At 47.0% G+C, this 25,718-nt stretch overlaps 1 protein-coding gene across 1 annotated transcript; it reads right to left on the reverse strand.

The window, feature by feature from the left end:
- Window positions 1-2,735: 2,735 nt before the first annotated feature.
- Window positions 2,736-25,126, reverse strand: LOC137366347 (angiopoietin-4-like; the record flags this gene model as incomplete). The annotated part of the gene is made up of 4 exons (XM_068028242.1): window positions 24,638-25,126; window positions 5,076-5,267; window positions 4,063-4,282; window positions 2,736-2,952 (listed from the first exon to the last, which is right to left on the reverse strand). Coding segments are annotated over exons 1-4 (1,118 nt in total), but the record flags the coding sequence as incomplete, so codon positions are not given.
- Window positions 25,127-25,718: the final 592 nt, after the last annotated feature.

A 25,718-nucleotide genomic window follows, 5' to 3' on the forward strand; every position in this document is an offset into this window, starting at 1 on the left:
CTCTCTGTGATTGACAGTGTGATGGGGTGGGGTTTATCTCTCTCTCTCTGTGATTGACATTGTGATAGGGAGGGCTTCATCTCTCTCTCTCTCTCTCTCTCTCTCTCTGTGATTGACAGTGTGATGGGGTGGGGTTTATCTCTCTCTCTCTGTGATTGACATTGTGATAGGGAGGGGTTTATCTCTCTCTCTCTCTCTCTCTGTGATTGACAGTGTGATGGGGTGGGGTTTATCTCTTTCTCTCTGTGATTGACAGTGTGATGGGGAGGGGTTTATCTCTCTCTCTCTCTCTCTCTCTGTGATTGACAGTGTGATGGGAAGGGGTTTATCTCTCTCTCTCCCTCTCTGTGATTGACAGTGTGATGGGGTGGGGTTTATCTCTCTCTCTCTCTGTGATTGACATTGTGATAGGGAGGGGTTTATCTCTCTTTCTCTCTGTGATTGACAGTGTGATGGGAAGGGGTTTATCTCTCTCTCTCTCTCTGTGATTGATCGTGTGATGGGGAGGGGTTTATCTCTCTCTCGCCCTCTCTGTGATTGACAGTGTGATGGGGAGGGGTTTATCTCTCTCGCCCTCTCTGTGATTGACAGTGTGATGGGGAGGGGTTAATCTCTCTCTCTCTGTGATTGACATTGTGATGGGGAGGGGTTTATCTCTCTCTCCCTCTCTGTGATTGACAGTGTGATGGGGAGGGGTTTATCTCTCTCTCTGTGATTGACATTGTGATGGGGAGGGGTTTATCTCTCTCTCCCTCTCTGATTGACAGTGTGATGGGGAGGGGTTTATCTCTCTCTGTGATTGAGAGTGTGATGGGGAGGGGTTTATCTCTCTCTTTCTCTCTTTGTGATTGACAGTGTGATGGGGAGGGGTTTATCTCTCTCTCTCTCTCTCTCTCTCTGTGATTGACAGTGTGATGGGGAGGGGTTTATCTCTCTTTCTCTCTTTGTGATTGACAGTGTGATGGGGAGGGGTTTATCTCTCTCTCTCTCTCTCTCTCTCTGTGATTGACAGTGTGATGGGGAGGGGTTTATCTCTCTCTTTCTCTCTTTGTGATTGACAGTGTGATGGGGAGGGGTTTATCTCTCTCTTTCTCTCTTTGTGATTGACAGTGTGATGGGGAGGGGTTTATCTCTCACTCTCTGTGATTGACAGTGTGATGGGGAGGGGTTTATCTCTCACTCTCTCTGTGATTGACAGTGTGATGGGGAGGGGTTTATCTCTCTCTCTCTCTCTCTCTCTCTCTGTGATTGACAGTCTGATGGGGAGGGGTTTATCTCTCTCTCTCTCTCTCTCTCTCTGTGATTGACAGTGTGATGGGGAGGGGTTTATCTCTCTCTTTCTCTCTTTGTGATTGACAGTGTGATGGGGAGGGGTTTATCTCTCACTCTCTCTGTGATTGACAGTGTGATGGGGAGGGGTTTATCTCTCACTCTCTCTGTGATTGACAGTGTGATGGGGAGGGGTTTATCTCTCTCTCTCTCTCTGTGATTGACAGTGTGATGGGGAGGGGTTTATCTCTCTCTCTTTCTGTGATTGACAGTGTGATGGGGAGGGGTTTATCTCTCTGTCTCTCTTTCTGTGATTGACAGTGTGATGGGGAGGGGTTTATCTCTCTGTTATTGACAGTGTGATGGGGAGGGGTTTATCTCTCTCCCTCTCTGTGATTGACTGTGTGATGGGGAGGGGTTTATCTCTCTCTCTCTGTGATTGACAGTGTGATGGGGAGGGGTTTATCTCTCTCTCTCTTTCTGTTATTGACAGTGTGATGGGGAGGGGTTTATCTCTCTCTCTCTCTCTCTCTGTGATTGACAGTGTGATGGGGAGGGGTTTATCTCTCTCTCTCTCTTTCTGTGATTGACAGTGTGATGGGGAGGGGTTTATCTCTGTCTCTCTTTCTGTGATTGACAGTGTGATGGGGAGGGGTTTATCTCTCTCTTTCTCTCTTTCTGTGATTGACAGTGTGATGGGGAGGGGTTTATTTCTCTCTCTCTCTGTGATTGACAGTGTGATGGGCAGGGGTTTATCTCTCTCTCTGTGATTGACAGTGTGATGGGGAGGGGTTTATCTCTCTCTCTCTGTGATTGACTGTGTGATGGGCAGGGGTTTATCTCTCTGTGATTGACAGTGTGATGGGGAGGGGTTTATCTCTCTCTCTTTGTGATTGACAGTGTGATGGGGAGGGGTTTATTTCACTCTCTCTCTCTTTGTGATTGACAGTGTGATGGGGAGGGGTTTATCTCTCTCTCTCTCTCTTTGTGATTGACAGTGTGATGGGGAGGGGTTTATTTCTCTCTCTCTCTGTGATTGACAGTGTTATTGGGTGGGGTTTATCTCTCTCTCTGTGATTGACAGTGTGATGGGGAGGGGTTTATCTCTCTCTCTTTGTGATTGACAGTGTGATGGGGAGGGGTTTATTTCTCTCTCTCTCTGTGATTGACAGTGTTATTGGGTGGGGTTTATCTCTCTCTCTGTGATTGACAGTGATGGGGAGGGGTTTATCTCTCTCTCTCTCTCTCTTTGTGATTGACAGTGTGATGGGGAGGGGTTTATTTCTCTCTCTCTGTGATTGACAGTGTTATTGGGTGGGGTTTATCTCTCTCTCTGTGATTGACAGTGTGATGGGGAAGGGTTTATCTCTCTCTCTCTCAGTGGTTGACAGAGTGATGGGGCGGGGTCAGTGATTTATCTGTTGGTCTGTGGTTTCATGTCTCCTTGAACCTGATGTTTTACATACCTGAAGCTCTCATACAGCCCAAACTTTTGGCTGTGGTTCCAGTCCTCCAGTTCAATTCGCAGCGAATAATCCCCTTGGCTTGTGATGTCATGGATGTGATCATTGCCCAACCAGAACTCTGCCGAAAGCTCTCCAAAACCCTCTTTGTATTGCTTCCAGCCTCTGTTGAAATCCGTAGTGCCATCTAACCGCCGCTGCACTAAGGTCCATCCTCCACCTATGGTCAATTATAAATCACAACCAGGAAAATATTTCAGAAACTTCTGTCAGTCTCTGAACCTTCACAATGTATATCTGAATGAGCACTGCACATCCATGATCCCAGCGGAGAGACTGACTCCAATTAAGAAAGAACTTGCATTTTTGTAGCACCTTTGGTGAGCTCCCGATCTATCAAAGCTGATGGGAAATGCAGCAGTGTGGTCATGTTATTAGACTGTAATTCAGAGGCCTGGTCAAATGATTTGGAGACATGAGTTCAAATCCCACCACAACAGCTGGGAATTTAAGTTCCGTTAATTAAATGAATCTGGAATAAAAAGCTGGTTTCAGTAATCGTGACTATGAAACTGCCAAATTGTTGTAAAAACCCATCTGGTTCACTGCAGTCCTTTAGGGAAGGAATTCTACTGTTCTTACCTGGTCTTGCCTACATGTGACTCCAGACCCACAGCAATGTGGTTAATTCTTAAATTCCCTCTGAAATGGTCTAGCAAGCCACTGCAGAAAATGTCAAATACCTCAAGACTGCATCTGTTCAAGAAGGCAGCTCACTACCACCATATCAAGGGAAATTAAGGATGGGCAATAAGTGCTGGCCTTGCCAGCTCACATCCCATGAATTTTTTAAAACTTTGTTGCTGATGATGTAGCTTTGAAGTGACCTGTTCTGGCAGACAAGCCCTGCGTGGTGAAGTTGAAAATCTGCTCCTCAAGGCCAATCTGGCTTTCAACATTCAACTCGGTGAGTTCCTCAAAAAATTGAACTTGCTCAGTGTGACAACACCTTCCTTTCCAGAGCTTGGTTCGAGGTGCTTGTTCTCAGAATCTCAAAATGTCTCTTCTACTCTCTCCAAACAAGACTAGCGGAGGACGGGAGGGGAGGCACTCTCCTCTGTGGATGTTGATGTAGGGGGAGGGGTTTCCCTGTGGTTTAATGTGAATCACAAGAGTTGTCTCTGGCCTCATGACCTTTAGTGGGGTTCGCACTAGAGGTTCAGACAGGGTGCTTCTCCCATGGACGTTCTGCCCCCTGTTGGCCCTGACATACTGCAGGGCCACCCCAGGTTTACAGTAACACAGCTTGAGGGTCCAACCCTCTCCCTACCTGCAGTGTCCATGTCACAGTAGACCCTGGTGGGAAGTCCGCCAATGGAGGGGACGATGGTGTAGACTCCAGACCGGTTGACCCCGTTATAGTAGATGGATGCACAGTCAATGGGGCAGTTCCGTACATACTGTAGATCTGAAACAAGAAATATGGATGGGTGATGACTTCTGGTGGTGGGGGGAGGTGTCAACCAGACCAGAGGCCCAGGATGGAGGCACTGAAATCCAGGCACAAACACACAAGGATCTGGTATTTTTGGCCGCATTTACCATCTGCTCACTCTCCCAGACTGCTGACCCTGTCCCTTGTCTCCCAAACTCTGTCCACTATCCCCCAATCTGCACCCACTGTACTTGACGTTCTTCCCACTCCCTGACGTTTAGTCCGTCTTCCAACCACTGGCCCCTGATCCTCAACCTCTGCTCAGTGTCTTCTTGATGGGACTGAGCCCCACTGACCAGGAGAGCCCTGCCCAGTGCGGGCCTGAGCCCCACTGACCAGGAGAGCCCTGTCCAGTGCGGGACTGAGCCCCACTGACCAGGAAAGCCCCGCTTAATGCAGGACTGAGCCCCACTGACCAGGAGAGCCCTGTCCAGTGCAGGACTGAGCCCCACTGACCAGGAGAGCCCTGTCCAGTGCGGGACTGAGCCCCACTGAGCAGGAGAACCCCGCTCAATGCAGGACTGAGCCCCACTGACCAGGAGAGCCCTGCCCGGTGTGGGACTGAGCCTCAATGTTGGCAGGGGAAAGTCAGTCATGGTTCCTGTTCCTGATCAGTGCCCAGTGATCCCTATTGGATTTCAGATGAGGACAGGATCAGGCTCAAATATCAAATATCCTGTTGATACTTACAGTCAACTGGCTCATGAAGAAGAAGCTTTGGAGATAGGTTGCAGGGGCTGCCCCAGTGGGAGCCAGCTCCTTCGGGAAGGGAGGGATTTGGATATTAAGTGAGGGGCCATCAGGGATCCAGAGGGGGAGGTACCTGAGCATTTGGGTTGTTCAACCACATGATGGAGGAGTGAGCAATTGCTGTTCCTGCAAGCCTGGTCCAGCAGTGTCGACAGGTTGTGTACTTGTGTCTGCAAGTCATAGATGAGGGAGGCATGAATATGCAGCAGGGTGCTGGTCTCACTGTGGCGCTGCTCCATCTGCTGTACCTGACCCTCCAGGCTCATCTCCTTCTGAATCTTCCCCTCCAGCTGGAAAAATCACAAAAAAAATTAGGCAAATCAAAGATAGGGCACTGGCACAGATTTGCCCCTGTTCTATCAATACCCCCATTGTATCGAGACTGCTTATACACACACAGAAGCGTTATACCTAGTAATACATGGTGTGTTATATAATATATGCACAGTTATACGCAGTGTTACGACCGGGTGAGGAAGGGGTCTCAGGCTCCCCTCCTGTGCCTTTCCTGGTTTGGCCGTAACAGGGTTTAACTTTTAAAACACAGTGTTTTAGCTTCAGTTCAGTGAGTCCTTGCTCACTGCTCTCTAATTCTAATTGTAAATGAGCCAATCAGACAGGTTTTCTTAGGTTTAACAAGAAAGATGTAAGTTTATTCGCCTTAACACTCTAACTCAGTTAAAATTACCAAAAATACACAACGCAACCAGGCTAGTATGCATACGAGATAAACACACACACAAATAGATACAGAGGAGGAGAAAGAATTAAAGAGGGAGGGTTTGGAGTAGTAGATGAAATTCAGTTACAGTCCTAGTTCTGCTGTAAAGTCTTTGGTTGGAATTGTGGTCTTGTAGTTCTCGCTGGGGCCCAGTGTACACTTTCAAACTTGCTTCTCTGGTACCAGAAGGATGAAGAGGTTCTCTGTCTTGAGGCTTAAGTTGCTTCCATGGGTCCCTGGGATTTTGCTTGACAGAGAGAGCCAGGGAGATAGCTTCCTTCTCTTTAGTCTTCAAATTGCAGTCTGCCCTTTCTGTGTGGCACAATTCAAAAAATCCCCAGGTTGGCCAGCAGGTTAGTCATGTGGCCAGCTCTTTGTTTAAAACAGCATCATCTGCGAGGATTATTGATTTAAAAAGTTCTCCAGTCACACTTGGTGGGGAGGTGGGGGGTTTGTCTCATACAAAGACAATGGCTCTCAATGTCTTTTGTTCGCCATTATTGACAAAACCCATCTCGCTAATTGAATCAGGGAGCATTCCCATTGTCTCTCTATGCAACTGTTTCTCGGAATGCAAATGTGCAGCCATGTTTTAGCTGTTCAGCTCTGTGCTCCTTTTAAACAAATTATGCTCAATATCCAGTAAAAAGGATTCAAGTAGTGTTCCATATGACGAAATTAATATGTTTCCATTTGGCCAGTGTGGTTTCCATCATCAATAACATTGTTATAACTCAGATAACCAGGCATGAAGGATAGAACTGAGTCGAGTCTTTATACACTTACAATCTTTTATTTACAGAGACACACGTTACATATGATGCACCTCCAGCCCAGAAATACACTTTCAGCCTATTCCTATATATATGAGCACAGGTGAATCCCCAGTTAATGCCCACCACCTGAATACAATTAACCTCCAAATGATATACAATTAACAGATTCCCTTCTCTCTTTAAATGAAAATAAAATCAGACTTTTTATGTACGACCAAAATTTCAAAAAAAAATTAAATACTTCTATACTCTGTACAAAGCATTTCATTGGGAGATACCCACCCCCAGGACCCCTAACAATTTCTTCGTACACGCATTTCTTTTTGTAAAACAATCTGACAGTTGATTACTTGCATCCACCCATTTAATTTTAGACATTTTCTTTCTCTCCAGTACTTGTTTCGAGTCAAAAGATCAATCTGTAACCTTTTCTCCCTCACGCTTTTCGTAGAGTGAATATTATCCCACAATGAGCAATTATCTACTGTAGATTGCAGCATATAAGTTGACCTGGCATATAAGATTACCTCATTTTTCCGGCCCCAAAAATCATGTTTTTACATATACTCGGTGCATAAGTCGACTCCCCTTTTCAGCCACCACATGCTATACTCGTATTAGTCATCAGCTTCAATTTTTTGCCCCACAAATGCATGTTTTACTTACCTCATAACTGGGTGCAAGGGATCAAGCAGCTGATGTGGGCTGTGTTGTGAAAATGCTGGGAGTTTAAGACACAGCCACACAGAGCAGAGCTCGTGTGGCGAGCAACAAAGAGAAGAGGGTTCTCCAGCAAAACAAATAAAGTATGAAGCTGGTTTCAAGCTAAAAGTTGTAACATTTGCTAATTCGTCAAATAACAGTGCTGCAGCGAGGGAATTCGGCGTTTGTGAAAAACTGGCGCAAGAATGGAAGGAGAAGGAATCCGCGATGAAAAAGATATCCAAGACCAAAGGCACCATGAGAACAGGGACCAGTCACTGGCCTGATCCTGAGAAACATGTGCTGGAATACGTCCTCAAATCGCCAATGGTTATATCGTCACCAGAAATGCAATGCATATATACACACTTAAGTGGGCCAGATCAAATCCTGAGTCCAACAAATATTTCAGAGTAACAGCTAGTTGGTGTAGCCACTTTATGGAACAAAAATGTCTAGTCTTGAAGCAGAAGACCAAGATTGCACAGATACTACTGAAATTCCTTGATGCCAAAACGACCAGTTTCCAGCGATTGTTCATCAGACAGCTGCAAAAACACAAGTATCAATTATACCCCATTGGCAACATAAATGAAACGGCCATGTATTTTGATATGCCCAGCAACTGAACTGTGGAGTGCAAAGATTCGACAACAGTTCTAGTGAAAAATACAAGACATGAGAAGACCGGATTCACGGTGGTACTAGCTTGCATGGCTGACGGAACAAAATTAAAGCCCATGGTAATTTCCAAATGTAAAACCATGCCGAATATCAAGATCCTTGCAGGACCTTTTGGGCATGTTCATGATAATGGTTGGATGGATAAGGATGGAGCGAAGTTATGGATTGATGATATGTGGAATAGGCATCCTGGTAGTCTACATAAAGAATGCAGCTTATTAGTGTGCGACATGTTCAAATCCCATATAAACAACGAGATCAAGAGGACAAGAGGTTCCTGCGAAGAAATAATACCCACATTGCAGTTATACCAGTGGGGGTCTAATGTCCATAGTTCAGCCTTTGTATGTGTGCCTCAACAAGCCATTCAAGGATCATGTTCATGCTGAATGGAATAGCTGGATGGTTGACAGAGAAAAAACCTTCACAAAGAGTTATCAAATCATGGGATGCTATTAGAACAAAGAACAATGAACAAAGAACAGTACAGCACTGGAACAGGCCACTCGGCCCTCCAAGCCTGCGCCGATCATGATGCCTGCCGAAACTAACACCTTCTGCACTTCCGGGGCCCATATCCCTCTATTCCCTTCCTATTCATATATTTGTCAAGATGTCTCTTAAACGTCGCTATCGTATCTGCTTCCACCACCTCCCCTGGCAGCAAGTTCCAGGCACTCACCACCCTCTGTGTTAAAAACTTGCCTCGCACATCCCCTCTAAACTTTGCCCCTCTCACCTTAAACCTATGTCCCCTAGTAACTGACTCTTCCACCCTGGGAAAAAGCTTCTGACTATCCACTCTGTCCATGCCACTCATAACTTTGTAAACCTCTATCATGTCGCCCCTCCACCTCCATCGTTCCAGTGAAAACAATCCGAGTTTTTCCAACCTCTCCTCATAGCTAATGCCCTCCAGACCAGGCAACATCCTGGTATACCTCCTCTGTACCCTCTCTAAAGCCTCCACGTCCTTCTGGTAGTGTGGCGACTAGAATTGCATGCAATATTCTAAGTGTGGCCTAACTAAAGTTCTGGACAGCTGCAACAGGACTTGCCAATTTTTATACTCTATGCCCTGACCGATGAAGGCAAGCATGCCAAATGCCTTCTTGACTACCTTATCCACCTGCGTTGCCACTTTCAGTGACCTGTGGACCTGTATGCCCAGATCTCTCTGCCTGTCAATACTCCTAAGGGTTCTGCCATTTACTGTATACCTCCCACCTGCATTAGACCTTCCAAAATGCATTACCTCACATTTGTCCGGATTAAACTCCATCTGCCATTTCTCCGCCCAAGTCTCCAACCGATCTATATCCTGCTGTATCCTTTGACAATCCTCATCATTATCCGCAACTCCACCAACCTTTGTGTTGTCCGCAAACTTACTAATCAGACCAGCTACATTTTCCTCCAAATCATTTATATATACTACAAACAGCAAAGGTCCCAGCACTGATCCCTGCGGAACACCACTAGTCACGTCCCTCCATTCAGAAAAACACCCATCCACTGTTACCCTCTGTCTTCTATGACCGAGCCAGTTCTGTATCCATCTTGCCAGCTCACCTCTGATCCCGTGTGACTTCACCTTTTGCACCAGTCTGCCATGCGGGACCTCGGCAAAGGCTTTACTAAAATCCATATAGACAACATCCACCGCCCTTCCCTCATCAATCATCTTCGTCACTTCCTCAAAAAACTCAATCAAATTAGTAAGACACGACCTCCCCTTCACAAGACCATGCTGTCTCTCGCTAATAAGTTCGTTTGTTTCCAAATGGGAGTAAATCCTGTCCCGAAGAATCCTCTCTGATAGTTTCCCTACCACTGACGTAAGGCTCACCAGCCTATAATTGCCTGGATTATCCTTGCCACAAACTGTGCTCAAACTGTCATCAGATCATTCATAAAATGCAGAATATCCAATTCAATGGATGGAGAGGGCGATGATTTGTTGTAGAGGGATGATTGTGAAACTGAAAGCACCACATCTGATCCAGAGTGGGATCCTTATGATGATGCCATATCCAAAGTGACTCAGAATTAATTCAATAAACTCTTTGGGGGGAATTTTATGCTCTCCCCTATGGCGGGTTTGGAGGCGAAGAGAGCATAAAATCGGGTGGGATGGTGGGGTGGGGGGGAGGGGGGCAGCTTCCTGCCACCATCCCACATTCGTCAAAATTTAGTCTGGGGCACGTAGGTCTGTGAATGGCCTTCCTGCCCCAATGCCAATTGAGGCCCTTAACTGGGCAATTAACCCCAATTAAGGGCTGCCTTTTTTATTCATTCATGGGATGTGGGCGTCGCTGGCTAGAACCTAATTGCCCTTGAGAAGGTGGTGGTGAGCTGCCTTCTTGAACCGCTGAAGTCCATGTGGGGTAGGTACACCCACAGTGCTGTTAGGAAGGGAGTTCCAGGATTTTGACCCAGCGACAGTGAAGGAACGGTGATATAGTTCCAAGTCAGGATGGTGTGTGATTTGGAGGGGAACTTGCAGGTGGTGATGTTCACATGCATCTGCAGCCCTTGTGATAGGCATAGAAATCAAGGGCCAGAATCAAACAGGGCCACAGTGAAAAATAGTGGGAAAGAGACAAGTAATGTTAAAAAGACAAGCCTTAATGCGCGGAGCAGTCGCAATAAAGTGAATAAATTAATCGCGCAAATAGATGTAAATGGGTATGATATAGTCGGGATTACAGAGACATGGCTGTAGGGTGACCAGGGATGGGAAATTAACATCCAGGGGTATTCAGTATTTAGGAAGGACAGACAAAAGGTAAAAGGCGGTGGAGTTGCATTGCTGGTTAAAGAGGAAATTAACGCAATACTGAGGAAAGATATTAGCTCGGACGTTGTGGAATCTGTATGGGTAGAGCTGAGAAACACTAAGGGGCAAAAAACGTTAGTGGGGGTTGTACATAGACCCCCAAACTGTAGTGGTGATGTTGGGAATGGCATTAAACAGGAAATTAGAGAGGCAAGCGATAAAGGAACATCTGTAATTATAGGTGACCTTAATCTGCATATAGATTGGGCAAATCAAATTAGTCACAATACCGTACAGGAGGAATTCATGGAGTGTATACGGGATGGTTTTCTGGACCAATACGTTGAGGAACCAACTAGAGAACAGGCCATCCTAGACTGGGTATTGTGTAATGAGAGAGGAATAATTGACAATCTAGTTGTGCAAGACCCCTTGGGGATGAGCAACCATAATATGATAGAATTTTTCATCAAGATGGAGAGTGACGTAGTTGATTCTGAGACTACGGTCTTGAATCTTAATAAAGGAAACTACGAAGGTATGAGGCGCGAGTTGGCTATGATGGATTGGGAAACATTACTTAAAGGGATGACGGTGGATAGGCAATGGCAAACATTCAAAGAGCGCATGGATGAACTGCAACAATTGTTTATTCCTGTCTGGCGCAAAAGTAAAACGTGAAAGGTAGCCAAACCATGACTTCCAAGGGAAATTAGAGATAGCATTAGATCCAAGGAAGAGGCATACAAATTCGCCAGAACAACAGACCTGAGGATTGGGAGCAGTTTAGAATTCAACAAAGGAGGAGCAAGGGATTGATTAAGAAGGGGAAAATAAGAGTACGAGAGTAAGCTTGCAGGGAACATAAAAACTGATTGTCAAAGTTTCTATAGGTATGTGAAGAGAACATGATTGGTGAAGACAAATGTAGGTCCCTTACAGTCAGAAACAGGAGAAGTTATTATGGGGAACAAAGAAATGGCTGATCAACTAAATGCATACTTTGGTTCTGTCTTCATAAAGGAGGACACTAATAGCAAACCAGAAATGTTGGGGAACAAAGTGGTTAGTGAGAGGGAGGAACTGAAGGAAATCAGTATTAGTAGAGAAATGGTGTTGGGGAAATAGATGGGATTGAAGGTCGATAAATCTCCAGGACCTGATGGTCTGCATCCCAGAGTACTTAACGAAGTGGCCCTAGAAATAGTGGATGCATTGGTGGTCATCTTCCAAGATTCTATAGACTCTGGAACAGTTCCTACAGATTGGAGGGTAGCTAATGTAACCCCACTATTTAAAAAGGGAGGTCGAGAGAAAGCAGGGAATTATAGACCAGTCAGCCCGACGTTGGTAGTGGGGAAAATTCTAGAGTCCATTATCAAAGTTTTTATAGCAGAGCACTTGGAGAACAGTGGTAGAATCGGGCCGAGTCAGCATGGATTTACGAAAGGGAAATCATGCTTGACAAATCTACTAGCATTCTTCGAGGATGTAACTAGTAGAGTTGATGAGGGGGAGCCAGTGGATGTGGTTTATTTGGACTTTCAGAAGGCTTTCAACAAAGTCCCACATAAGAGATTAGCATGTAAAATTAAAGCGCATGGGATTGGGGGTAGTGTATTGCGATGGATAGAAAATTGGTTGGCGAACAGGAAACAAAGAGTAGGGATAAATGGGTCTTTTTCCGAATGGCAGGCAGTGACTAGTGGGGTACCGCAGGGATTGGTGCTAGGACCCCAGCTATTAACAATATATATTAATGATTTAGGTGAGGAAACTAAATGTAATATCTCCAAATTTGCAGATGACACAAAACTGGGTGGGAGGGTGAGTTGTGAGGAGGATGCAGAGAGGCTTCAGGGTGATTTGGACAAGTTGAGTGAGTGGGCTAATGCATGGAAGATGCAGTATAATGTGGATAAATGTGAGGTTATCCACTTTGGTAGCAAAAACAGGAAGGCAGATTATTATCTGAACGACTATAAACTGAGAGAGGGGAATATGCAACGGGAACTGGGTGTTCTTGTGCACCAGTCACTGAAGGTAAGCATGCAGGTGTAACAGGCAGTAAAAAAGGCAAATGGTATGTTGGCCCTCATAGCGAGAGGATTCGAGTACAGGAGCAGGGATGTCTTGCTGCAATTATACAGGGCCTTGGTGAGGCTACACCTGGAATATTGTGTGCAGTTTTGGTCTCCTTATCTGTGGAAGGCTGTTCTAGCTATAGAGGGAGTGCAGCGAAGGTTTACCAGACTGATTCCTGGGATGGCGGGACTGACATATGAGGAGAGATTGAGTCGGTTAGGATTATATTCGCTGGAGTTCAGAAGAGTGAGGGGAGATCTCATAGAAACCTATAAAATTCTAATAGGACTTGACAGGGTAGATGCAGGAAGGATGTTCCCGATGGTGGGGGAGTCCAGAACCTGGGGTCATAGTCTAAGGATACGGGGTAAACCTTTCAGGACTGAGATGAGGAAAAATTTCTTCACCCAGAGAGTGGTGAGCCTGTGGAATTCGCTACCACAGAAAGCAGCTGAGGCCAAAACATTGTATGTTTTCAAGAAGGAGTTAGATATAGCTCTTGGGGCGAAAGGGATCAAAGGATATGGGGGGAAAGCGGGAACAGGTTACTGAGTTGGATGATCAGCCAAATCATAATGAATGGCAGAGCAGGCTCGAAGGGCTGAATGGCCTACTCCTGCTCCTATTTTCTATGTTTCTATGTTTGGCCTTCTAGTTGATAGAGCTCGTGGATTTGGAAGGTGCTGTCGAAGGAGCCTTGGTGCAGTCGCAATTAGCTGTGCGGTGGGTGGCCCTGTTAAAAGGCACTTCGTGACTGAACGAGGGACCCAGCATCAGGAAGAGGGCCCTGCTGAGAGCCACCCCCCCGCCTTTGCTGCAGACCCCCCCTACTCCCCCGTCAACTGCAACCTCCGCCCCACGAGATTCCTCCCGCCCTGACCTTCCCGTGGCCTGGGTCCAGCAATGCTCCTTGGTCTGCGGTAGGTGCTCCTCCAGCAGTAGACACAGCCTCTGCAGTAGCGCTGAAGCTGCTGGCCTCTGATTGGCTGGCAGCTCTCCAAGGGCGAGACTTCGAGACTTCTGCTGCCAAATAAAATCCCAGCCTTTGTGTTGGATGTCGAAAACAATGAATTTGGCGGGTTTTAAAATGCTTAAAGTGGTTAAAGTTATCTTTGTAGAATTAATTTATTCTATAAACTGTGCCACATTGATTTAATATTAATTATTGGTGTTATGCTTTTTTTTCACATTTCAAAATGGCAACCACTCACACCCACACCTGGTGGATCATATTTTATACTCAGGGTACAAGTCGGCCCCCATTTTTGAAATGATATTTGGAAGCTTCAAAGGTTGACATATGTGCCGTGATCTACGGTAATGGGTACACTATCTTCAGTACACCCATTGTACAGAATCTCGCTTAAAATATTTGACAAATAGAATCCCATATCCACTGCCTCCACAAGAGCCAGTGTTTCTGCTTCTAACCATCTTTTTAAAATTTTCTTAGCTTTCCAAGCTAAAGGACATCTCCCATTATCACCTATAAGAAATATCACAAACCAGCTGCTCTAGAATACCCATCAGAAGATTAACATGTGAAGCATCACTAATGATAACTACCTTCATCTTCTTATGGTCATCCTAGGAAGGGAACTTAAGTACGCATTTATCCAGATTTAATTATTTGTAATGTTTTATTTACCCTTAAAACATTCTTTACGTTAGGCTGTTTCATTGTTGTACTTAACTACAACACATCAAAACTACCATCTGCTCTAGTCTGAGTGCACACCAGTTCAACTGACCAATCAAGCATCACAACTGCTTTGTCTCTTCTTTAGATATAACAGTATCTTTCTGTAATAACCTAGTATGATTAACCAGGATGGGAGTAACATTCCCTAAATAGGATTGTTGATTTAAAGTTAGACCAGGTCTACTTTGCTTAAAATCTAAACCAATATATTTAAAAGCCCCACTAGCCTGACTCCCAATTTTAAATTCGACTCTTATTTTATTAATAATGCATTTCTCAAATTCGGCAGTTCCACCCCATAAGAACTCATTAACATGCACCATGGAGATGCCTTAAAGTTTTCCTTTATGATACCAATAAAATATTGTGGGATCTGCTTTCAGTTCAACATAATCTACTTGCAGCAAAACAGATCTCACCGAGAAATATCACACCCTGGAAGCATCATTCAGGCCATAGACATATTTATTTAATTCCCATAGTTTTCCATCCGCATCTGTAGGTGGTTTCAGAAACACTTCTTCCTGAACAGAATCGCCCTTCAGAAATGTGTTTTTTCTGTTGATTGATCTATACTCCCATGAATATGTGACCAAAAGAGCTAAAAAGATTTTTAAGATTATTTTACCAGCAGTTGAGAGCTCAGTCTAACATCTATATCACCCAGTCATTCTTAAAAACTCCCAGCTACTAACCTCACTTTAGCCTTATAAGTCCCATCTGTATGGACTTTTCAGTACAAACTCACTTATGTGACCTAGCAATGATGAAGGAATGACAATATATTTCCAAGTCAGAATGGTGTGTGGCTTGGAGGGAAACTTGCAGGAGATGGTGTTCTCATGCATCTGCTGCCCTTGTTCTTCTAGGTAGAGGTCATGGGTTTGGAAGGTGTTGTTGAAGAAGCCTTGGCACGTTGCTGTACATCTTGTAGATGGTACACACTGCTGCCACTGTGCACTGTTTAAGGTGGTGTTTGGGGTGCTAGTCAGGCTGGCTTCTTTGTCATAGATGGTGTCAAGCTTCACTCATCCAGGCAAGTGGAGAGTATTCCATTACACTCCTGACTTGTGGCTTGTCGATGGTGCAAAGGCTTTGGGGAGTCAGGAGGTGAGACACTCGCCACAGAATCCCACCATGGCAGACGTTGAAATTTGAATTCATTTAATAAATCTGTAATTAAAGGCTAGTCTAATGATGGCCATGAAACCATTGTCGATTGCTGTAAAAACCCATCTGGTTCACTAATGCCCTTTAGGGAAGGAAATCTGCTGTCCTTACCTGGTCTGCCCTACATGTGACTCCAGACCCAGAGCAATGTGGTTGACTCTTAAATGCCCTCTGAAATGGCCCAGCAAGCCACTGAGTTCAAGGGCAATTACGGATGGGTAATAAATGATGGCCTAACCAGCGATGCCCATGTCCCACAAACGAATAAAAAAAAAGCCGGCCTCTGACTTGTTGTTGTAGGCACAGTATTTATATGGCTGGTGCGATTAAGTTTCTGGTCAATGCGGACCCCCAAGATGTTGATGATGGAGGATTCAGTGATGGTAAAGTCAAGGAGAGGTAGCTAAACTCTCTATTCTTGGAGATGGTCATTATCTGGCATGAATGCTACTTGCCTATCATCAGCCCAAGTCTGAATGTTGTCCATGTCTTGCTGCATGCTGCACAGACTGCTTCATTATCTGAGAAGTTGCGATTGGAACTGAACACTGTGCAATCATCAGGGAATATCTCAGTTCTGAGCTTATGATGGCGGGATGGTCATTGATGAAGATAGTTGGGCCTAGGACACTGCCCTGGGAACTCCTGTAGCAACGTCTTTGGGCTGCGAGGATTGGCCTCCGACAACCACAACCATCTTCCTTTATGCTAGGTTTGAGTCCAACCAGTGGATAGCTCTTCTCCACAATCGATTCCCATTGACTTCAATTTTGCTAGGGCTCCTTGATGCCACATTTGGTCAAATGCTGCCTTGATGTCAAGGGCAGTCACTCTCACCTCATCTCTGGAATTCAGCTCTTCTGTCCAAATTTGAACCAAGGCTGTAATGAGGCCTGCAGCTGAGTAGTCCTGGCAGAACCCAAGAGATACAAGATGCTCAATCTCTCTTTATAAGACAAACCCCTCATCGCTGGACTAAATCTAATGAACCTCCTCTGAACTGCCTCCAATTCAACTACATCCTTCCTCAAGTAAGGGACCAAAACTGTACGCAATACTCCAGGTGCGGACTCACTAATGCCTTGTACAGTTGCAGCAACACTTCCCTACTTTTATACTCTATTACTTTAGCAATGAATGCCAAAATTCCATTTGCCTTCCTTATTACCTGCTGCACCTGCATACTAGTTTTCTGCGATTCATGCACGAGGACACCCAGATCGCTCTGCACCGAAGCACTCTGAAGTTTCTCTTCGTTTAGATAATAATTTGTCTTTCTATTCTGCGGACCAAAATGAATAACCTCACACTTATCCACGTTAAACTTCATCTGCCAAATTTTGGCTCATTCACCTAACCTATAAATATCCATTTGTAAATTTCTTATTTCTTTATTGCAACTTACTATCCCACCTATTTTAATGTCATCTGCAAATTTGGCTATAGTACCTTCTATCCCTGCATCCAAGTCATTAATATAGATTGTAAATAGTTGGGGCCTGAGGACCGAACCCTGTGGCACCCCACTAGTTACATCTTGCCAACCAGAAAAGGACCCATTTATCCCGACTCTCTGTTTTCTGTTGGTTAGCCAATCCTCTATCCAAGCTAATAAATTGCCCCTAACCCCATGTGATATTACCTTGTGTATTAACCTTTTGTGTGGCACCTTATCAAATGCCTTCTGGAAGTCCAGATATACTACATCTACAGGATCCCCATTATCCACTTTACTTGTTACATCTTCGAAGAATTCTAGAAAATTAGTCAAACATGATTTACCCTTCATAAAACCATGCTCACACTAATGGATTGCGTTTTGACTTTCTAAATGTCCTGTTATTGCTTCCTTAATAATGGATTCTTGGCCCATTGTGTAGTTACAACAGGGGAGAGGACCATACGTCTCCTAATAAAAGCCAATGTGAGGGATTTTTACCTTAGAAGGTAGCTCTCTGGAGAGAGAGGGAGAAGAGATCAAGCGAACATCACAGAAATCCTGTGAGAAGGATCCAGCAGGCAAGAAAAGAACCCGACTGATCAAGAACAGCCACCACAGCAGAGACATCACAAAAATTACTTTGAGGCTAACCATCTGTGAGGGTAACAAACTACACACCACCAGCTTTGGGCTGTATTACAATCAATAAAGCTATACCTCCACAAATTCAAGACTGCGAATAATCAGGTCTGCAACTTTTAAGAAAAGATTTTTTTCCTCCTGAGAAGACTTAATAATCTTCTGTAAACCACAAACACTGACCGCACTTGGGACTTTAAACCATCTCTTACCCTGTTCTCTCTATCTATCCACTGTTGTGTATGGGCTGGAGTTTGTGTATGAGGTAAAGCCCCTGGAGCCGGGCTGAAAAGGCAGGGGGATCCTCGCCTCTGCATTTTTTCAGCCCCCTGGAACGATCCTCCAGTCTTTTGGGTTGAAAGTTTAAAGAGGCGTGATCCCTGTCCCTGTAAACACTTAATAGGAAAGGGGGATCCTGCCCCCCCAATAGCTGTTGGCCAATCACAGGGCTGGCAGATCAGCAATATCGGCAGCACCACTTGGAGCAGTGGCCACTGCCAGTGCTGCCGAGGCCTCAGACGCAGACCCAGCGGTGGAACCCCAGACCAGAGGTAGGTGAGGTGGGGTTACCGGGGTCAGTCCGGATCACCCCAGCGATGGAGGTGGAGGGTGGGCATTCAGTCCAGGGGTTGGAGGCCCTGAGGCAGGGGTCTTCCATGGACCCCCCCGCCTCCCAGCCCGCAGGGAGGGCGCCTCTTTTTCCAAGGCATCCACTCTGCGTGGCTGAAGGCTCCCCCCACCTGCCCATTGCTGGAAAGATCCCATTGGCAGGGGGAGGAGGCCCTTAATTGGCCATCAGTAGGGCACTTAAGGGCCTGAATTGGCCTCTGGGAGGGGAGGTCGTTCTCAGCCTATCCTGCCTTTGGGAGAATCGGAACTGGGGTTCCTAGCATAAGTTCAGTGACAGGCGATTCTGCCCCGATTCTCCACCCCTCCCCATCCACCACGAAACCCGCTGTCGAAATGCAAACAAGATCCGGCCCTTTGTGGAGGTGACTGTCTATGTAAGGTTGTGATAATTTCAAAATTTGTTTAAAAATAAATAGTTACGCTTTTTACCTACTAGAAAACCTGTCATTTGTCTGTTTATTTGACCCTAAAGATACTCAGGGGCTAAAGCATCATTTGAACAAAACAAGATTACGGTCAGTTGGGAGGTGAAGAGTGGAGATCACCCACAACCCTTGCCACCTGTCCGTACCAACACTTTAGGAAGGATGTGAGGGTCCTTGTGAGGGTGCAGAGGAGATTTACCAGAATGGTTCCAGGGATGGGGGATTTTAGTTACAAGGTTAGGTTGGAGAAGCTGAGGTTGTTCTCCTTGGAACAAAGGAGATTGAGAGGAGATTTGAAAGAGGTGTACAAGATTATGACAGGTTTGGTTAGGGTAGACAAAGAAAAGCTGTTCCCATTAGCTGATGGTACAAGGACTAGGGGACACAGATTGAAGGTTTTGGGCAAGAGATGCAGGGGGGGATGTGAGGAAGCACTTTTTTACACAGCGAGTGGTAATGACCTGGAACTCGCTGCCTACGGGGGTGGTGGAAGCGGAGACGATGAATGATTTGAAGGAAATTGGATGGGCACTTGCAGGGCTATGGGGATAGAGTGGGGCAGGGGGGGAATGCGACTGATTGGATTGCTCTACAGAGAGCCGTCATACACTTGATGCGCTGATTAGCCTCCTTCTGAGCAGTAATTACTCTATGGCTCTGGGAATATTCTATCAGAAAGCCCACACCTTCATCTCTATCTGACTGAATGGCATCTATCTCTGTACTGAGGGAGTGTTGCACTGTCGGAGGGTCAGTACTGAGGGAGTGTTGCACTGTCGGAGGGTCAGTACTGAGGGAGAGCTGCACTGTCGGAGGGTCAGTACTGAGGGAGTGCTGCACTGTCGGATGGTCAGTACTGAGGGAGTGCTGCACTGTCGGAGGGTCAATACTGAGGGAGTGCTGCATTGTCGGAGGGTCAGTACTGAGGGAGTGCTGCACTGTCGGAGGGTCAGTACTGAGGGAGTGCTGCATTGTCAGAGGGTCAGTACTGAGGGAGTGCTGCACTGTCGGAGGGTCAGTACTGAGGGAGTGCTGCACTGTCGGAGGGTCAGTACTGAGGGAGTGCTGCACTATCGGAGGGTCAGTACTGAGGGAGTGCTGCACTGTCGGAGGGTCAGTACTGAGGGAGTGCTGCACTGTCGGAGGGTCAATACTGAGGGAGTGCTGCATTGTCGGAGGGTCAGTACTGAGGGAGTGCTGCACTGTCGGAGGGTCAGTATTGAGGGAGTGCTGCATTGTTGGAGAGTCAGTACTGAGGGAATGCTGCACTGTCGGGGGTTATTACTGAGGGAGTGCTGCACTGTCGGAGGGTCAGTACTGAGGGAGTGCTGCACTGTCGCAGGGTCAGTACTGAGGGAATGCTGCACTGTCGGGGGTCATTACTGAGGGTTTGCTGCACTGTCGGAGGGTCAGTACTGAGGGAGTGCTGCACTGTCGCATGGTCAGTGCTGAGGGAGTGCTGCACTGTCGGAGAGTCAGTACTGAGGGAACGCTGCACTGTTGGAGGGTCAGTACTGAGGGAGAGCTGCACTGTCGGAGGGTCAGTACTGAGGGAGTGCTGCACTGTCGGAGGGTCAGTACTGAGCGAGTGCTGCACTGTCGGATGGTCAGTACTGAGGGAGTGCTGCACTATTGGGGGTGAGTACTGAGGGAGTGCTGCACTGTCGGAGGGTCAGTACTGAGGGAGTGCTGCACTGTCCGAGGGTCAGTACTGAGGGAGTGCTGCACTGTCGGAGGGTCAGTACTGAGGGAGTGCTGCACTGTCGGAGGGTCAGTACTGAGGGAGTGCTGCACTGTCCGAGGGTCAGTACTGAGGGAGTGCTGCACTGTCGGAGGGTCAGTAATGAGGGAGTGCTGCACTGTCCGAGGGTCAGTACTGAGGGAGTGCTGCACTGTCGCATGGTCAGTGCTGAGGGAGTGCTGCACTGTCGGAGGGTCAGTACTGAGGGAGTGCTGCACTGTCGGAGGGTCAGTACTGAGGGAGTGCTGCACTGTCCGAGGGTCAGTACTGAGGGAGTGCTGCACTGTCAGAGGGTCAGTACTGAGGGAGTGCTGCACTGTCCGAGGGTCAGTACTGAGGGAGTGCTGCACTGTCGGAGGGTCAGTACTGAGGGAGTGCTGCACTGTCCGAGGGTCAGTACTGAGGGAGTGCTGCACTGTCAGAGGTTACGCATTTCAGATGAGACGTTAAACCAGCAACCCCTCTGCTCTCTCAGGTGGATGTAAAAGATCCTGACACTGTTTGAAGAAGAACGGAGAGTTCTCCTCATGTCCTGGGGCCAATACTTATCCCTCAACCAGCATCACTTAAAAAACAGATATATAGGGCTGGATTTTGTTTTTGTGGCATTGGGAGCAGTGGCGGGTGTGCAAAATGGCGGCCCACACGCCCGGGCCGCGCGCTGCCATGCCACTACGATCTTCAAGCTGGATGCTCATTATAACATGCAGGACGGCAGCCCCCCCACCCAACCACATGGAGGGGTGACCTTGGCGATGCCGTGAACGCCATCACCTGATGCGGGAACAGGTGGTGGCGCCATTTGCAGAAGGCTGCAAGCCTTGCACAATGTTGAACCTATAAATTCCTGGCCCTATTTCCCCCTCCCCTGTGCAAAACATGCAGAGTTAACCCCTGACACCCCCTCTCCCAGACTAATTATGCAAAGCTAACCCCCTTCACGAAAAAAGGGTGCAGGATTCCCCATCACTCCCAATATGGCTGCAGAGTTCTGACCCCCCACCTCTGGATATTTAACTCAGCTTCGCAAAAAACATAGAGGAGAGCAGCACAGTAGTTACTGACCTTCACCAGCTCTGAGCACTTTTGCCTCGGTGGCACCGGCTTTTCTATGACAGCAAACTGAAGGCACGTAAGTGCCGCACGTCCTCCTGAAGATGGGTAACTGCTGGATGGATTGTGACAAATACATGATAATGAGGGCGGCACAGTGGCGCAGTGGCTAGCACTGCAGCCTCACAGCTCCAACGACCCGGGTTCAATTCCGGGTACTGCCTGTGTGGAGTTTGCAAGTTGTCCCTGTGTCTGCGTGGGTTTCCTCCGGGTGCTCCGGTTTCCTCCCACAGCCAAAAGACTTGCAGGTTGATAGGTAAATTGGCCATTATAAATTGCCCCTAGTATAGGTAGGTGGTAGGGAAATATAGGGACAGGTGGGGATGTGGTGGGAATATGGGATTAGTGTAGGATTAGTATAAATGGGTGGTTGATGGTCGGCACAGACTCGGTGGGCCGAAGGGCCTGTTTCAGTGCTGTATCTCTAAAAACTAAAACTAAATGATGCCGATGGCTGTTTGACATATTCTCAGTCGGGTCCCGTCGCAGAACAGCGGAGGGGCCGCCACAGAGCTTCCCCGCCACAGGAAAGATCGGGCCTGGCATTCCCGGTGTCAGGCTCAGTGGTGGGCGCCTGCCGCTCTGATCCTCCGGGCCTCACTGCCACGGAACCTGATGCCGGGGGGACTACAGGATACAGTCCAAAGTCATTATCACATTGCTATCTATGGGTTCTTACTGTGTGTAGAATAGCTGCCATTTTTGTATCCTATATTGAAATATTGACTACATGTGAAAAGTAATTTTTTGACTGTGGTGTTTTGGGATGCTCTGAGGTGTTTTGGGATGCTCGGTGGTGTTTTGTGATGCTTGGTGGTGTTTTGGGATGTTTGGTGGTGTTTTGGGATGCTCGGTGGTGTTTTGGGATGTTTGGTGGTGTTTTGGGATGCTCTGAGGTGTTTTGGGATGCTCGGTGGTGTTTTGAGATGTTTGGTGGTGTTTTGGGATGCTCTGAGGTGTTTTGGGATGTTTGGTGGTGTTTTGGGATGCTCAATGGTGTTTTGGGATGCTCGGTGGTGTTTTGGGATGTTTGCTGGTGTTTTGGGATGTTTGGTGGTGTTTTGGGATGTTCGGTGATGTTTTGGAGTGTTTGGTGGTGTTTTGGGATGTTCGGTGGTGTTTTGGGATGCTCTGAGGTGTTTTGGGATGTTTGGTGGTGTTTTGGGATGCTCAGTGGTGTTTTGGGATGCTCTGAGGTGTTTTGGGATGCTCTGAGGTGTTTTGGAGTGTTCGGTGGTGTTTTGGGATGTTCGGTGGTGTTTTGGGATGTTTGGTGGTGTTTTGGGATGCTCTGAGATGTTTTGGAGTGTTCGGTGGTGTTTTGAGATGTTCGGTGGTGTTTTGGGATGCTCGGTGGTGTTTTGGGATGCTCTGAGGTGTTTTGGGATGTTCGGTGGTGTTTTGGGATGTTCTGAGGTGTTTTGGGATGCTCTGAGGTGTTTTGGGATGCTCAGTGGTGTTTTGGGATGCTCTAAGGTGTTTTGGGATGCTCGGTGGTGTTTTGGGATGCTTGGTGGTGTTTTGGGATGCTCGGTGGTATTTTGGGATCTTCTGAGGTGTTTTGGGATGCTCGGTGGTATTTTGGGATGCTCAGTGGTGTTTTGGGATCTTCTGAGGTGTTTTGGGATGCTCAATGGTGTTTTGGGATGTTCTGATGTGTTTTGGGATGCTCGGTGGTATTTTGAGATGCTCAATGGTGTTTTGGGATGTTCTGAGGTGTTTTGGGATGCTCAGTGGTATTTTGGGATGCTTGGTGGTGTTTTGGGATGCTCTGAGGTGTTTTAGGATGTTTTGAGGTGTTTTGGGATGCTCAGTGGTATTTTGAGATGCTCAATGGTGTTTTGGGATGCTCTGAGGTGTTTTAGGATGTTTTGAGGTGTTTTGGGATGCTCAGTGGTGTTTTGGGATGTTCTGAGGTGTTTTGGGATGCTCAGTGGTATTTTGGGATGCTTGGTGGTGTTTTGGGATGCTCGGTGGTATTTTGGGATGTTCGGTGGTGTTTTGGGATGTTCGGTGGTGTTTTGGGATGCTCAGTGGTGTTGTGGGATGCTCGGTGGTGTTTTGGGATGTTCGGTGGTGTTTCGGGATGTTCAGTGGTATTTTGGGATGCTCAGTGGTATTTTGGGATGCTCAGTGGTATTGTGGGATGCTCGGTGGTGTTTTGGGATGTTCGGTGGTATTGTGGGATGCTCGGTGGTATTTTGGGATGCTCAGTGGTGTTTTGGGATGCTCGGTGGTATTTTGGGATGTTCGGTGGTGTTTTGGGATGTTCGGTGGTGTTTCAGGATGTTCGGTGGTGTTTTGGGATGCTCAGTGGTGTTTTGGGATGCTCGGTGGTATTTAGGGATGTTCAGTGGTGTTTTGGGATGCTCGGTGGTATTTTGGGATGCTCAATGGTGTTTTGGGATGCTCGGTGGTGTTTTGGGATGTTCGGTGGTGTTTTGGGATGCTCGGTGGTGTTTTGGGATGCTCAGTGGTATTTTAGGAAGCTCAGTGGTGTTTTGGGTTGCTCGGTGGTATTTTAGGATGCTCAGTGGTGTTTTGGGATGCTCGGTGGTATTTTAGAATGCTCAGTGGTGTTTTGGGATGTTCGGTGGTGTTTTGGGATGCTCGGTGGTATTTTGGGATGCTCAGTGGTATTTTAGGATGCTCAGTGGTGTTTTGGGTTGCTCGGTGGTATTTTAGGATGCTCAGTGGTGTTTTGGGATGCTCGGTGGTATTTTGGGATGCTCAGTGGTGTTTTGGGATGCTCGGTGGTATTTTAGGATGCTCAGCGGTGTTTTGGGATGTTCGGTGGTGTTTTGGGATGCTCGGTGGTATTTTGGGATGCTCAGTGGTATTTTAGGATGCTCAGTGGTGTTTTGGGTTGCTCGGTGGTATTTTAGGATGCTCAGTGGTGTTTTGGGATGCTCGGTGGTATTTTGGGATGCTCAGTGGTGTTTTGGGATGCTCGGTGGTGTTTTGGGATGTTCGGTGGTTGCAAAAGCACAATATTAATGGACGTTCTTTCTGTCTGTTCTGTCTGGCTTCATCATTCGGTTCCCAAGCTCACCTTCAACTCCAGCAATTTGATGCGATGCTGATGGTTTCTCAGCTCCTCTTGTATCTGGGACATCATTTCCTTTACCACCACGACCTGTCGCCTCCTGTCCTCATTCTCCTGCAGCCAGTAAGACAGCTGGTCCCAACACCTGAACATTCTGGGGCACCGTTGACCCTCCAGCTGAGGTAAGCTGGCAAGGCATCTGCATCTCCTGCTGGGCTGCGCCTGGTTACTGTCCTCTCCGCACAGGAACAGCTCTGCTCCTTCCTGACTGGGTCTTTCATTGCCAATGTGGGGCTCACCACACGTTGTCCAGAGACAGGCACTCCAAAGCAGGGCCCACAGGCAGATTTCGGCTATATCACTGCTGCACTTCATCCCTGTGGGTGTACAGGCTGGGAACGGGGGCTGGGAGTAGGGGCAGAGTGAATGGATTCCGAGCCACTCTGAGCCTCTCTTCAGTTTAGTGCTGTGGTTTGTTTTGTTTTCAGAAGTCATTGAGCGGAGGTGGAGCCATCCCCTTCAGTCATTGTCTTCTCCTCCCTCAGTTCTCAGGCAATCTGTTCAAGGACACGCTGCTTTTGTGGTTTCTCCTGTTAATCGAAAAACTGAAAGAGAAACAGTAGGTGAATCAGACAAAGGATCCACAGCCCCCAGTTCTGGAGGAAGCCACTCACCGTCCTGACAATATCATGGGGTCTAAAGATTCAAGCTCTTTGTGCTTATTCTAGAGGCTCAAACAGGTTCCTAAGCCTACAAAATGATGCAGCAGGAAGCCTGTTCTTTTCAAGCAGGAAACGCAAGTTCATTAGCAGCAGGAAGCCACTGATTACCAGCAGGACGCACATCATTACCAGCAGGATGTGTGTCATTACCAGCAGAAAGCGCACTTCCTGCCATATTGCTAAAGGCCACAAGATGGTATTGCCATGCCCAGGCCTGAAACAGGCATTTGTTCCTTTCCAAATGCCAGAAAACCAGCAGCACCTGCTCTGCGGCCCTAATAGGAAGCTGTTAAAGTAACGAACAACGTAAACATTAAAAAAAAATAACACCTTTCCCTGCTCCTCACTCCCCCATTGACCCTGTC

Source organism: Heterodontus francisci, unplaced genomic scaffold, assembly GCF_036365525.1.
Source record: "Heterodontus francisci isolate sHetFra1 unplaced genomic scaffold, sHetFra1.hap1 HAP1_SCAFFOLD_377, whole genome shotgun sequence".
NCBI lineage: Eukaryota > Metazoa > Chordata > Chondrichthyes > Heterodontiformes > Heterodontidae > Heterodontus > Heterodontus francisci.